The 14,139-nt window shown below is 34.1% G+C and overlaps 2 protein-coding genes across 2 annotated transcripts; both read left to right on the plus strand.

Annotated features, from left to right (window-relative positions):
* The first annotated feature begins 5,680 nt into the window (after window positions 1–5,680).
* LOC133332272 (uncharacterized) lies at window positions 5,681–6,491 on the plus strand. Its single transcript, XM_061540677.1, has 3 exons — window positions 5,681–5,758; window positions 5,919–6,101; window positions 6,283–6,491. The coding sequence occupies exons 1-3, from the start codon at window positions 5,701–5,703 to the stop codon at window positions 6,489–6,491; spliced, it is 450 nt and encodes a 149-aa protein (XP_061396661.1). The 5' UTR covers window positions 5,681–5,700.
* Window positions 6,492–10,226: 3,735 nt separating this feature from the next.
* Window positions 10,227–12,682, plus strand: LOC133332227 (uncharacterized). Its single transcript, XM_061540611.1, has 3 exons — window positions 10,227–10,284; window positions 10,403–10,585; window positions 12,474–12,682. The coding sequence occupies exons 1-3, from the start codon at window positions 10,227–10,229 to the stop codon at window positions 12,680–12,682; spliced, it is 450 nt and encodes a 149-aa protein (XP_061396595.1).
* The last annotated feature ends 1,457 nt before the right edge of the window (window positions 12,683–14,139 follow it).

A 14,139-nucleotide genomic window follows, 5' to 3' on the forward strand; every position in this document is an offset into this window, starting at 1 on the left:
ACAGAAGGCCGCCCACCTACAAAAATTAAAAGGAGATCGTGCAACTGGTGTTGGGTTTCCGTGGAACCGAGTATAACCGGGTACCCGTAACCGATTTTTCGGGTCAAAGAACAGGGAAATCGGGTACGTCCCCGAAAAAAATATATATGCCGTTAATTAAGGTAATAATACCTACACCTACAAAATTAAAAAAATATATACACAGGATAGTGTATCATTGGGTCGGTTCCGTTTGACACTTATTTGGCCCAAGGACGACCCCTGTTGAAACCTCCACCCACCCTCCACCTTTAGTAATTCAGATTACACTAAAATTAAATCACACGTTGTGCACGCATTTTAAAATATATGTTAAGTACATATAAACAAACATTTACCATTTGTGTAAATAAACTTAGTAAGTTCAAGGCCGGCATAATTTTAAAGACATGCAAAATGACCATATTTCGTTCTGTGTGTTTTTGTAAATTTTACACTCTCTTATCAGGTTAATGCTAATTACATTTTAAAACAGAAACACGCGACGGGACGGCTTATTGCTGCTGTTGTTATGATTCACAAATGAATTTATCACCAACCACCCCAGGAAGGCAATGTCAGATAATGGGTGGATGGTGATAATGACGATGATGATGATGCATCATGCAGTTAGAGAAAGGAAGTGTTGATATGAAGACAGCGGAAGAAAATCACTTGTTTGGAAACTGAATATTCATTTAATTAAATTTATGCAAATTAAATGACATTTTAACACAAATGTGTAAAGGTGACGCAAAAATAGATGGGTATTGGAATTTGCTGTTGGAGAGAACTAATGCAAGGGATGTTATATATTTAGGAATCAATATAAAAAGAGAAATAAATATGTAAATATTTTTATTTACTATTGAAAAATGTTTACAAAATCCACAGGGAAATGAAGGTCTGTTTCATTATTGAATATTTGACTTGGCTGAAGACATTCGTATAACATCTGAGCCGCATTTATGAACATACTAAATTATAATTAGAGCATAATTTTTATAGCGCCAAAACCTGAAATTTATTAAAAAAATAAATAAATGAAATTTTTTAATAATAAAAGTCCATACCAACACCAATGTTTTTTTTTTCTTAATTATTCTACCACCAGATGGCAACAAGGAAAACTTCATGCAAAAGTTTACTAAAGCTTCCAGAGTAAAACCAACAAAGCACATAAAACTCAGAAAGCCCCCAAAGATGTCTCAAATATTGAAATACAAACAAAGGTTGGCAAATGGGACTGGGACCATGAGGTTCTTATTGAATCCTGTGAAGAAGTTTTTTACTTATCAAGATCGAGAAATGCTGCATCGCAAGGCTGAAATATAGCTAAACCGACTGGAAAATGCGTTTAGGGTCACCAAAATACCTATAAGGCGTTTAGACCTATATATGTGCGGCTATTCCAAAACGTTGTAGTCCTCGAAAAAATATGTTTTAAAAATCCACGTAAATTGTAGTGCTTGAAGAAATATTTTTTAAAAAATCCCCAAATTGGACAAAAACTAATTTTCAAACTAAAAAAAAAACTTAACAAAAACTTAACAAAAATTAAAATTTTTGTTAAAAAATCGGCACATTGAAAACAAATATTTTTATAAATTTCTTACAAAAATAATAAAATTAAAAAAAAATCGATAACAGCCCTTGAAATTTTTTTTTAATCCACACTTTAAAAAAATGTTTTTTTTTTTTTTTTTTTAAAAATCCACACATTAACATATTTTTTTTAAGTACAACCCAATATCAAGTTAAAAAAAAAACACCTTTAAAAATATCAGTTTTTTTTAATCCAAGCCTAAAAAAATTAAAGATTCAACTCATGTTTTTTTTTTTTTTGATTGATCCTTGAAAAAATATTCTTAAAAAAATCCTCGCCTGTTTTGATTGGTCCTTGAAAAAATATCCTTTGAATAATCCTCGCCTGTTTTGATTGGTCCTTGAAAAAATATTCTTTAAAAATCCACACCTGTTCCGATTGGTCCCTGAAAAAATATTCTTAAAAAAATTCACGCCTTGTTGTGGTCCTTGAAAAAAAATATTCTTTGAAAAATTCACGCCTTGTTGTGGTCCTTGAAAAAATATTCTTTGAAAAATTCACGCCTTGTTGTGGTCCTTGAAAAAATATTCTTTAAAAGATCGACGGCCTTGTTGTGGTCCTTGAAAAAATTATTCTTTAAAAAATCCACGCCTATTTTGATTAGTCCCTGAAAAAAAATATTCTTTAAAAAATTCAGTCATTTGAAAAAACTATTTTATATAAAATCCACGATTTATGTTATCCTTTAAGTTCCTCATAATCTATGCAACATAACATCCCTCCCTCCAGCAATTCTGCCTGCGCAAAAATTTAATGAATATTGAGTTTATCGAAGCGTAAAAATATACTCATAATAATTTTTAATACAAATCACTCATTTTCTCTCTCTCCCACATGAGTGTTGGCAAATCATTTCCACCACACACAATTCTAATAATGATGAAAAAGTGGCAAAATAGTGATATCACTATTCTGGCCTTTAGCTGTCATAAATCTCAAGAAAAAAAAAAACTTTGTAGACATATTTTAACAGCAAGGACTCGTCTTAATATGTGGGTAGACGCCAACCAAACCAAGAAATTGCGTGTTTGGTTCACATTTTTGTTTGCAGTTTGTTGAATATTAAGTATATCCTTGTTTGGAGCTATTCCTAATAACGAAAGCAAAGCAAAAAACTAAAAACGGAGCAGCAAAAGAAATTACTTCCGTTTTGCAAAGCTTTCAACTTGTTGTTTGAAGGATAACAACAGAGTTGTTGCAAAAAAAAAAAAAAAATAGGAAACAAAATTGCTAATGGAAATGATGTCACACATACATACATTAAATTTTTATTAGAGGGTGTGTATGTGTGTGTGATATTAAAATTCGAAATTATTACATGGGAGAGGTTAAACAAAAGAGGTTGAATTTCAACACCAAACCAAGGGTGGTAGAGCTTGAAACAATATTCTTTTAAAATATATGCCTTAGTTAGAGCTTGAAAAAATATTCTTTGAAAATCTACACCTTAGGTGGAAGTGGAAAAAATATTCTTTAAAAATCTATGCCTTAGGTGGAACTTGAAAAAATATTCTTTAAAAATCTATGCCTTAGGTGGAACTTGAAAAAATAGTCTTTAAAAAATCCACGCCCTAGGTGGACCTTGAAAAAAATATTCTTTTAAAATCCTTGCCTTTCTTTTGTGGATAATGATTTTTTTAATAATTTGTTTCCAAAATCGACACCAACATTGTAAATTTCCATTTCAACTCATATGCTTGCGCTTTCCACTCAAAACAATATATCCAAATTCTGAGTGTGTGTGGGGGAGTGTGTCAACACATTCACTTTCGTTGTGAGCGAAGTCTGTCTCTCTTCGCTGTGACTGAGACCTCATTGAGACCTTTGAGGATGATGTCAGCTCAATTCAATGATGCCAGAGATGCTGGTATTTTTGTGTTGATTATTGCCGCGAATTTTTTCATGTCCGAACTAATATTTAATTTGAAATATGTTTTTCCTCCACTTACGAGAGAGCATTCAGAAGATGGGGGGACGGGGGGAAATGATACGCATTTTATTTCGTTTACTTATTAGTCATGACGACATCGTATTTATTATAATCAAATAATATGAGTTTTATTTCTTTTTTGCAGCTGCAGGGTTAAATGCAGTTCAACGAAGTCAAACACATTGGTCGTCATTAAAGCCTGGAATCAACAATTTTGGGATAAAGATTGTTCATATCATTAATTGTTTGCTGTTTTGGAAAGTTCAAAAAACCAATTAAATACTGTAATAAAAATTATGAATTCAAAAATATTTGATAATATTAAAAATGGAAATATAAATCTTGGAGGAGATTATGGAATAGATTTCAGGCCCTATCATGGGATTTTTTAAAGAGTATTTTTTGAGGGCCTAATATTTTTTGAGGGTCCTAATATAAGGCGTGGGGCCTAATTTATAATATTTTTTGAGGTCCTAATATAAGGCGTGGATTTTTTTAAAGAATATTTTTTGAGGGCCTAATATAAGGCGTGGATTTTTTAAAGAATATTTTTTGAGAGCCTAATATAAGCGTGGATTATTTAAAGAATATTTTTTCAGAGACCCTCAAAGACTATCATAGGCGTAGATTTTTTAATGAATATTTTTTCTGAGACCCTGAAAGTCTATCATAGGCGTGGATTTTTTAAAGAATATTTTTTCAGAGACCCTGAAAGACTATCATAGGCGTGGATTTTTTAAAGAATATTTTTTTAGAGACCCTGAAAGACTATCATAGGCGTGGATTTTTTAAAGAATATTTTTTCAGAGACCCTGAAACACTATCATAGGCGTAGATTTTTTAATGAATATTTTTTCTGAGACCCTGAAAGTCTATCATAGGCGTGGATTTTTTAAAGAATATTTTTTCAGAGACCCTGAAAGACTATCATAGGCGTGGATTTTTTAAAGAATATTTTTTCAGAGACCCTGAAAGACTATCATAGGCGTGGATTTTTTAAAGAATATTTTTTCAGAGACCCTGAAAGACTATCATAGGCGTGGATTTTTTAAAGAATATCTTTTGAGAGTCAAATATAGACGTGGATTTTTTAAAGAATATCTTTTGAGAGTCAAATATAGGCGTGGATTATTTAATAAATATTTTTTCAGAGACCCTGATAGACTATCATAGGCGTGGATTAAAGAATATCTTTTGAGAGTCAAATATAGGCGTGGATTTTTTAATGCATATTTTTTCAGAGACCCTGATAGACTATCATAGGCGTGGATTAAAGAATATTTTTTCAGAGACCCTGATAGACTATCATAGGCGTGGATTAAAGAATATTTTTTCAGAGACCCTGATAGACTATCATAGGCGTGGATTAAAGAATATCTTTCGAGAGTCAAATATAGGCGTGGATTTTTTAAAGAATATTTTTCCAGGGGTTATCAAAGGTATGGAATTGGTGAAGTATATTTTTTCAGGGGTTATCAAAGGCGTGGATTTTTTAAAGAATATTTTTCCAGGGGTTATCAAAGGTATGGAATTGGTGAAGTATATTTTTTCAGGGGTTATCAAAGGCGTGGATTTTTTAAAGAATATTTTTTAAAGTGCATTTTTTAAAGAATATTTTTTAAAGTGCATTTTTTAAAGAATATTTTTTAGATTTGTATTTTTTAAAGAATATTTTTTAGAGCATATCATAAGAGTGGATTTTTAAAAAAAATATTTTTTCAGAGCATATCATAGGCGTAGATATTTAAAGGATAATTTTTTTGATTTTTTAAAGAATATTTTTAAACCTTTTTATTCTATTTTTTGTAAATAAACACAACAAACATTTATTTCCTTTCGTAATATATTTTCCTCTACACATTACTTAAGTTTCGAATTTTACTCAGAGAACATCATTGTCACACTTATGTCAAATACTCAAAACAGCATTAAAATACACTCAATTTTTTTACTCTGCTTTGCCCGAATTTTGTATTCTCAAAGAAACAACTACCCACATAATGTCAACTGGAAGATATCAGTTTGTAGTTGACTTTCCTTGAGAGTGGTGCAGTTGGGAAAACGGAAAAACAAAAATTAAAAAGAAAAAAAAAACACAGCAGTTGTTTTTTTAATTCTAATTCGAAAAATCAGATATAATCGGAAAATGTCTTCAATCAAGTATTTATTGGCTATTGCTGTAATTGCCACTTTGGCCACCACTGGTTAGTATATCAAAGACCATTAAAGTCTTCAAAAGTAACTTCGAAAAAATTCCAACTGGACTTGAGGATTAATTCTTTATTTGGATACTAGAAGTTCTTCTCTAATGGCCCTCCCAAAAATTATTGAATTCAAATTAAAGAAAAAAGTATTTAATTTTAGCCTTTGCTGTCCATTGCTACCAATGCGATTCCCTGACCAACAAGAAATGTGGTGAACAATTCGAAGCCGAGGAAAGCATGAAGGTCGATTGCGGTAAGGCTGCTGCACCCGCCTATCTGCTGTCATGGATAACTGGAACCAATCTAAATGCCACCGGCTGTATGAAACAAACTGTGGATGCCAGTAAGTAAATATGTACAGATGTCTATGCGAAACAAAAGAAAAACAACGAAAATGGAAAATCATATAAGTGGAGCACTTAATGATGACGACATTAGCTTCTTAGTCGCATGACATAATTTTTGCGAGCGAAAAATAAAAAAGCTAATCATTCTATTTTCTTTCTTCTTTTTCCATTGTTTAGAAGTGGGCGGCATACACATTGTTCGTACCTGCTATTTCGGTGATATTTCCCAAACCGACAAGGGTTGTAAATTGAACCCCACCGATTTGTTGTCCTCCCAACTGTCTTGTGATGTCTGTGCTGGAGAATTGTGCAATGGTTCCACCTCGATGATGCCTGTTCTTATGACCATTGTGGTATTCTTTGGCTTGGCTCGCCTATTCTCTTAGACTGTTGTCTCTGCAGTTTGGCCTTATTGTGGACGCCACCGTCGTACCACTACCTCCAGCTAATTTGGAATGTACGTGTCTTTTCTAGATATTTACAAAATAACTTTTTGATAAATGTATTTATTATTATGAATTTTGTAATATGAAATAAAATGCTTTATTTATTTCCTAAAATGTTTCCAATTTAATGGTTCTGGGAGTCGTAGAAAAACGACCCTTGAAAAAAGTCTTCTTTAAGAAATCCACGCCTATGGTGACCCTTGAAAAAAGTCTTCTTTAATAAATCCACGCCTATGGTGACCCTTGAAAAAAGTCTTCTTTAATAAATCCACGCCTATGGTGACCCTTGAAAAAAGTCTTCTTTAATAAATCCACGCCTATGGTGACCCTTGAAAAAAGTCTTCTTTAATAAATCCACGCCTATGGTGACCCTTGAAAAAAGTCTTCTTTAATAAATCCACGCCTATGGTGACCCTTGAAAAAAGTCTTCTTTAATAAATCCACGCCTATGGTGACCCTTGAAAAAAGTCTTCTTTAATAAATCCACGCCTATGGTGACCCTTGAAAAAAGTCTTCTTTAATAAATCCACGCCTATGGTGACCCTTGAAAAAAGTCTTCTTTAATAAATCCACGCCTATGGTGACCCTTGAAAAAAGTCTTTTTTAACAAATCCACGCCTATGGTGACCCTTGAAAAAAGTCTTCTTTAATAAATCCACGCCTATGGTGACCCTTGAAAAAAGTCTTCTTTAATAAATCCACGCCTATGGTGACCCTTGAAAAAAGTCTTTTTTAATAAATCCACACCTATGGTGACCCTTGAAAAAAGTCTTCTTTAATAAATCCACGCCTATGGTGACCCTTGAAAAAAAGTCTTCTTTAATAAATCCACGCCTATGGTGACCCTTGAAAAAAGTCTTCTTTAATAAATCCACGCCTATGGTGACCCTTGAAAAAAGTCTTCTTTAATAAATCCACGCCTATGGTGACCCTTGAAAAAAGTCTTCTTTAATAAATCCACGCCTATGGTGACCCTTGAAAAAAGTCTTCTTTAATAAATCCACGCCTATGGTGACCCTTGAAAAAAGTCTTCTTTAATAAATCCACGCCTATGGTGACCCTTGAAAAAAGTCTTCTTTAATAAATCCACGCCTATGGTGACCCTTGAAAAAAGTCTTCTTTAATAAATCCACGCCTATGGTGACCCTTGAAAAAAGTCTTCTTTAATAAATCCACGCCTATGGTGACCCTTGAAAAAAGTCTTCTTTAATAAATCCACGCCTATGGTGACCCTTGAAAAAAGTCTTTTTTAATAAATCCACACCTATGGTGACCCTTGAAAAAAGTCTTCTTTAATAAATCCACGCCTTGGATAGGATATGCCTTGAAAAAAGTCTTCTTTAATAAATCCACGCCTGGATAGGTAGGCCTTGAAAAAAGTCTTCTTTAATAAATCCACGCCTATGGTGACCCTTGAAAAAAGTCTTCTTTAATAAATCCACGCCTATGGTGACCCTTGAAAAAAGTCTTCTTTCATAAATCCACGCCTATGGTGACCCTTGAAAAAGGTCTTCTTTAATAAATCCACGCCTATGGTGACCCTTGAAAAAAGTCTTCTTTAATAAATCCACGCCTATGGTGACCCTTGAAAAAAGTCTTCTTTAATAAATCCACGCCTATGGTGACCCTTGAAAAAAGTCTTCTTTAATAAATCCACGCCTATGGTGACCCTTGAAAAAAGTCTTCTTTAATAAATCCACGCCTATGGTGACCCTTGAAAAAAGTCTTTTTTAATAAATCCACGCCTATGGTGACCCTTGAAAAAAGTCTTCTTTAATAAATCCACGCCTATGGTGACCCTTGAAAAAAGTCTTCTTTAATAAATCCACGCCTATGGTGACCCTTGAAAAAAGTCTTCTTTAATAAATCCACGCCTATGGTGACCCTTGAAAAAAGTCTTCTTTAATAAATCCACGCCTATGGTGACCCTTGAAAAAAGTCTTCTTTAATAAATCCACGCCTATGGTGACCCTTGAAAAAAGTCTTCTTTAATAAATCCACGCCTATGGTGACCCTTGAAAAAAGTCTTCTTTAATAAATCCACGCCTATGGTGACCCTTGAAAAAAGTCTTCTTTAATAAATCCACGCCTATGGTGACCCTTGAAAAAAGTCTTCTTTAATAAATCCACGCCTATGGTGACCCTTGAAAAAAGTCTTCTTTAATAAATCCACGCCTATGGTGACCCTTGAAAAAAGTCTTCTTTAATAAATCCACGCCTATGGTGACCCTTGAAAAAAGTCTTCTTTAATAAATCCACGCCTATGGTGACCCTTGAAAAAAGTCTTCTTTAATAAATCCACGCCTATGGTGACCCTTGAAAAAAGTCTTCTTTAATAAATCCACGCCTATGGTGACCCTTGAAAAAAGTCTTCTTTAATAAATCCACGCCTATGGTGACCCTTGAAAAAAGTCTTCTTTAATAAATCCACGCCTATGGTGACCCTTGAAAAAAGTCTTCTTTAATAAATCCACGCCTATGGTGACCCTTGAAAAAAGTCTTCTTTAATAAATCCACGCCTATGGTGACCCTTGAAAAAAGTCTTCTTTAATAAATCCACGCCTATGGTGACCCTTGAAAAAAGTCTTCTTTAATAAATCCACGCCTATGGTGACCCTTGAAAAAAGTCTTCTTTAATAAATCCACGCCTATGGTGACCCTTGAAAAAAGTCTTCTTTAATAAATCCACGCCTATGGTGACCCTTGAAAAAAGTCTTCTTTAATAAATCCACGCCTATGGTGACCCTTGAAAAAAGTCTTCTTTAATAAATCCACGCCTATGGTGACCCTTGAAAAAAGTCTTCTTTAATAAATCCACGCCTATGGTGACCCTTGAAAAAAGTCTTCTTTAATAAATCCACGCCTATGGTGACCCTTGAAAAAAGTCTTCTTTAATAAATCCACGCCTATGGTGACCTTCTATAAAAAATCCACGCCTATGGTGACCTTCTTTAAAAAATCCACGCCTATGGTGACCTTCTTTAAAAAATCCACGCCTATGGTGACCTTCTTTAAAAAATCCACGCCTATGGTGACCTTCTTTAAAAAATCCACGCCTATGGTGACCTTCTTTAAAAAAATCCACGCCTATGGTGACCTTCTTTAAAAAATCCACGCCAATGGTGACCTTCTTTAAAAAATCCACGCCTATGGTGACCTTCTTTAAAAAATCCACGCCTATGGTGACCTTCTTTAAAAAATCCACGCCTATTGTGGCCTTCTTTAAAAAATCCACGCCTATTGTGGCCTTCTTTAAAAAATCCACGCCTATGGTGACCCTTAAAAAATATTCTTTAAAAAATCCACGCCAATTTTTTTTAAATTCGTGTCTTTGTGACAGTTCGCAAATTTCCATTTTTCTTTTTATTATGAGTAATTTCACTCACACCCTTTAGTCTGTGATTCTCAATTGCTCAGATTTTCATACTCACCTTGGTGAGTATATTAGCAACCATTTGAGAGAGTCTCCGAATGAAAAAAGTACTTGTGCAAATAACTCCACCACATAAGAACCTAAAACGAAATTAGGCATTTACATTTACTCTGAAGTGTGTTAGGAGGACATTTGTCACAGTGACGAAGTGAGTAGACGTTGTCATTGCCAGCGACAGCCCCAGAACCAAAATTTAAATTTTATCATTAAACTTAGTAAAAAATAAAAAAATAACACCCAAAATGTTTCTTGTTAAAGTCCTTTTGGTTACAACTATTGTTGCAACCCTAACCAGTGATGGTGAGTCCACGAAGTGTCTTAAATTGGATTAAAATTTCCGAAAAAAAAGTAATTACCAAAATTAAATTTGTTAATTATTGGCTTCCTTTTTGTGTGTCCTTTTCTTATCCTGTTCTAGTTTCGGCCATCCACTGTTATCAATGTGCCTCCCTGGGTAATAAGAAGTGTGGCGAACCATTCGAGGCTGAGGACAACATGAAATACGATTGCAATAAAGCTGCCATACCAATCTATCTGCAGACATATTTACCACTTGGCACCTTCAATGCCACCGGTTGCATGACACAAACTGTGGAAGCACGTAAGTTATTCCAGGAATTTAGATGTGTAGGAGTATGAGTGTATGTGTGTGTTGTTTTGATATAAATTATGACATTTATTATGGATGATAAATTTGACCTTGTCAACAAAGAAGTCAACTACTGTGTTATCTCTAGCTGTGTGAGTGTATGTGTGTGTGAAGGATGTGTCAGTAATAATACAGTGTGGTTGTTATCAGCTACTTCGAGCAGGAATATTTATATTTCCAAGTAGCAGTGGATTTCTTAAAGAACATTTTTTCAAGGGCCACAGATATGCGTGGCCTTTTTAAATAATATTTTTTCAAAGGCCACAGCCAGGCGTGGATTTTTTAAAGACTATTTTTTCAAGGGCCACAGACAGGCGTGGATTTTTTAAAGAATATTTTTTCAAGGGCCACAGACAGGCGAGGATTTTTTAAAGAATATTTTTTCAAGGGCCACAGACAGGCGTGGATTTTTTAAAGAATATTTTTTCAAGGGCCACTGACAGGCGTGGATTTTTTAAAGAATATTTTTTCAAGGGCCACAGACAGGCGAGGATTTTTTAAAGAATATTTTTTCAAGGGCCACTGACAGGCGTGGATTTTTTAAAGAATATTTTTTCAAGGGCCACTGACAGGCGTGGATTTTTTAAAGAATATTTTTTCAAGGGCCACAGACAGGCGAGGATTTTTTAAAGAATATTTTTTCAAGGGCCACAGACAGGCGTGGATTTTTTAAAGAATATTTTTTCAAGGGCCACAGACAGGCGTGGATTTTTTAAAGAATATTTTTTCAAGGGCCACAGACAGGCGTGGATTTTTTAAAGAATATTTTTTCAAGGGCCACAGACAGGCGTGGATTTTTTAAAGAATATTTTTTCAAGGGCCACAGACAGGCGTGGATTTTTTAAAGAATATTTTTTCAAGGGCCACAGACAGGCGTGGATTTTTTAAAGAATATTTTTTCAAGGGCCACAGACAGGCGTGGATTTTTTAAAGAATATTTTTTCAAGGGCCACAGACAGGCGTGGATTTTTTAAAGAATATTTTTTCAAGGGCCACAGACAGGCGTGGATTTTTTAAAGAATATTTTTTCAAGGGCCACAGACAGGCGTGGATTTTTTAAAGAATATTTTTTCAAGGGCCACAGACAGGCGTGGATTTTTTAAAGAATATTTTTTCAAGGGCCACAGACAGGCGTGGATTTTTTAAAGAATATTTTTTCAAGGGCCACAGACAGGCGTGGATTTTTTAAAGAATATTTTTTCAAGGGCCACAGACAGGCGTGGATTTTTTAAAGAATATTTTTTCAAGGGCCACAGACAGGCGTGGATTTTTTAAAGAATATTTTTTCAAGGGCCACAGACAGGCGTGGATTTTTTAAAGAATATTTTTTCAAGGGCCACAGACAGGCGTGGATTTTTTAAAGAATATTTTTTCAAGGGCCACAGACAGGCGTGGATTTTTTAAAGAATATTTTTTCAAGGGCCACAGACAGGCGTGGATTTTTTAAAGAATATTTTTTCAAGGGCCACAGACAGGCGTGGATTTTTTAAAGAATATTTTTTCAAGGGCCACAGACAGGCGTGGATTTTTTAAAGAATATTTTTTCAAGGGCCACAGACAGGCGTGGATTTTTTAAAGAATATTTTTTCAAGGGCCACAGACAGGCGTGGATTTTTTAAAGAATATTTTTTCAAGGGCCACAGACAGGCGTGGATTTTTTAAAGAATATTTTTTCAAGGGCCACAGACAGGCGTGGATTTTTTAAAGAATATTTTTTCAAGGGCCACAGACAGGCGTGGATTTTTTAAAGAATATTTTTTCAAGGGCCACAGACAGGCGTGGATTTTTTAAAGAATATTTTTTTATAAAAAAGAAATTTTGTTGTTGTTCTCTTTTCCAGCTCTCGGTGGTGGTACGCACATAATACGTTCCTGCTATTTTGGTGATACCATCAACACGGACAATGGCTGCAAGCTAGACCCGAAAAGCGCTGACTCTCTAGACTCGTGTTATGTTTGCACAAAGGATTGGTGTAATGGTTCATCGCCAATGACTCAATTGGGTGCTAGTATTCTGGTGCTTTTGGCCTTGACTCAAAAAATGTTCTAAACAAATGAATCCATATTTGTTAGTTGTTATTGTTGTCTTCTGTTATTTGTTGTTGTTAAATTGTAAAGACTGCTGAAGCAATATTTATTTATTTTTATATGTTTTTAAGTTTTCAAAATGCTTTGTGTGCATTTGAGTTTTGTAATGAAATACATAAAGAAACAAGAAATGAATGAAGGGTATTCATATTTTCAGGAACACTTTTTCAAACTTTTATAGACCAATAATCCTGCTTGGATTTTTCTAAGGTTTTTTTATTTATTTTTTAAACAAATTTTTTCAGACAATAAAACAGGACCATAGGCATAGATTTTCTATAAAATGTGTTCTTAACCGTAAAAACCGATAAAAAATACTCCTAAAAATCATTAAAGTCCCCGATTTGGGCGCCACCTGAAAAACAATTACCAAATAAAGTACCCCCTATGAGATCTGATAAATCAGAAGAATTTATAAAAACACTAAAAGTTTAAAAACATTTAAATCGTTTGTCCGGTCCCCGAGTTGGTCGCCATTTACAAAATATAGTCTCCAAACTATTAGAAAGTACTATGGAATAATGTAAACTGGGATCTGATACGTTGAAGGATTTTAATATGATTTGTTTTTTAAATATTTTCCAGCGGACATGCTTTTCTAAGCCCCCAAGTTGGGCGCCATTTAGATTTGAGAAAAAATTTAGTTAATGTAAGGAAGATTACTTGAAATTTTGCATTTTAGGTTATCGTGGTATATCAACGAAAATGTTGGTCCACTCTTTTATGGTAGCCCACAATATGTGGCAGTTGGAGGGTCAGACATCAAGTCCTCCTTGAAAAAGAATTACCAAAACGAAGTACCCCCAAAGAGATCAGATAAAACAGCAACATTTAAAACAAACTATTAAAAGATTACTGACACTAACATCACATACCAAGACCCCGTGTTGGGCGCCATTTACAAAAGAAAGTAATCAAATTATTATAAAATAAAGCATCTTGAAGCCTGATACTTTAGAAGAGATCCTTTAATTTTTATTATTTTCATGTTTTTCGAAGACCCCAAGTTGGGCGTCATTTAGCTTTGAAGAAAAAAAAACATAGTTAATGTAAGGAAGATTACTTGAAATATTGTATTTTAGCTTCTCGTGGCATAGAAAATCTCGCTATCAGCGAAAATGTTGGACCACACTTTTAAAGTAGCCCACAATATATGGTAGTTAGAGGGTCAGACATCAAGTCCTCGAGTTGGGTGCCACTTGAAAAATAATTGCCAAAACGAGGTACCCCCAAAGAGATCAGATAAAACAGAAATTATTAAAAAACTATTAAAAGTTTACTGACACTAAAATCTTATACAAAGTCCCCGTGTTGGGCGCCATTTACGTAATAAGCAAATTATTAGAAATTACTATAAAAAAGTATATAGATACCTGATACTTTAGAAGGGATGGTAAAAAATCGTCTTACCAAAAAAAC

Source organism: Musca vetustissima, unplaced genomic scaffold (assembly GCF_032173495.1).
Source record: "Musca vetustissima isolate MV318-11 ecotype Yass unplaced genomic scaffold, APGP_CSIRO_Mvet_v1 utg9877, whole genome shotgun sequence".
Lineage (NCBI taxonomy): Eukaryota > Metazoa > Arthropoda > Insecta > Diptera > Muscidae > Musca > Musca vetustissima.

Bases quoted from the DNA above. Each gene is read 5' to 3' on its own strand.
- LOC133332272 (XM_061540677.1), top strand. From the start codon at position 5,701: ATGTCTTCAATCAAGTATTTATTGGCTATTGCTGTAATTGCCACTTTG. The intron at 5,759-5,918 runs GTTAGTATATCA...ATTTAATTTTAG, and splicing joins TGCCACTTTGGCCACCACTG to CCTTTGCTGTCCATTGCTAC. The intron at 6,102-6,282 runs GTAAGTAAATAT...TCCATTGTTTAG, and splicing joins GAAACAAACTGTGGATGCCA to AAGTGGGCGGCATACACATT.
- LOC133332227 (XM_061540611.1), top strand. From the start codon at position 10,227: ATGTTTCTTGTTAAAGTCCTTTTGGTTACAACTATTGTTGCAACCCTA. The intron at 10,285-10,402 runs GTGAGTCCACGA...ATCCTGTTCTAG, and splicing joins TGCAACCCTAACCAGTGATG to TTTCGGCCATCCACTGTTAT. The intron at 10,586-12,473 runs GTAAGTTATTCC...TCTCTTTTCCAG, and splicing joins GACACAAACTGTGGAAGCAC to CTCTCGGTGGTGGTACGCAC.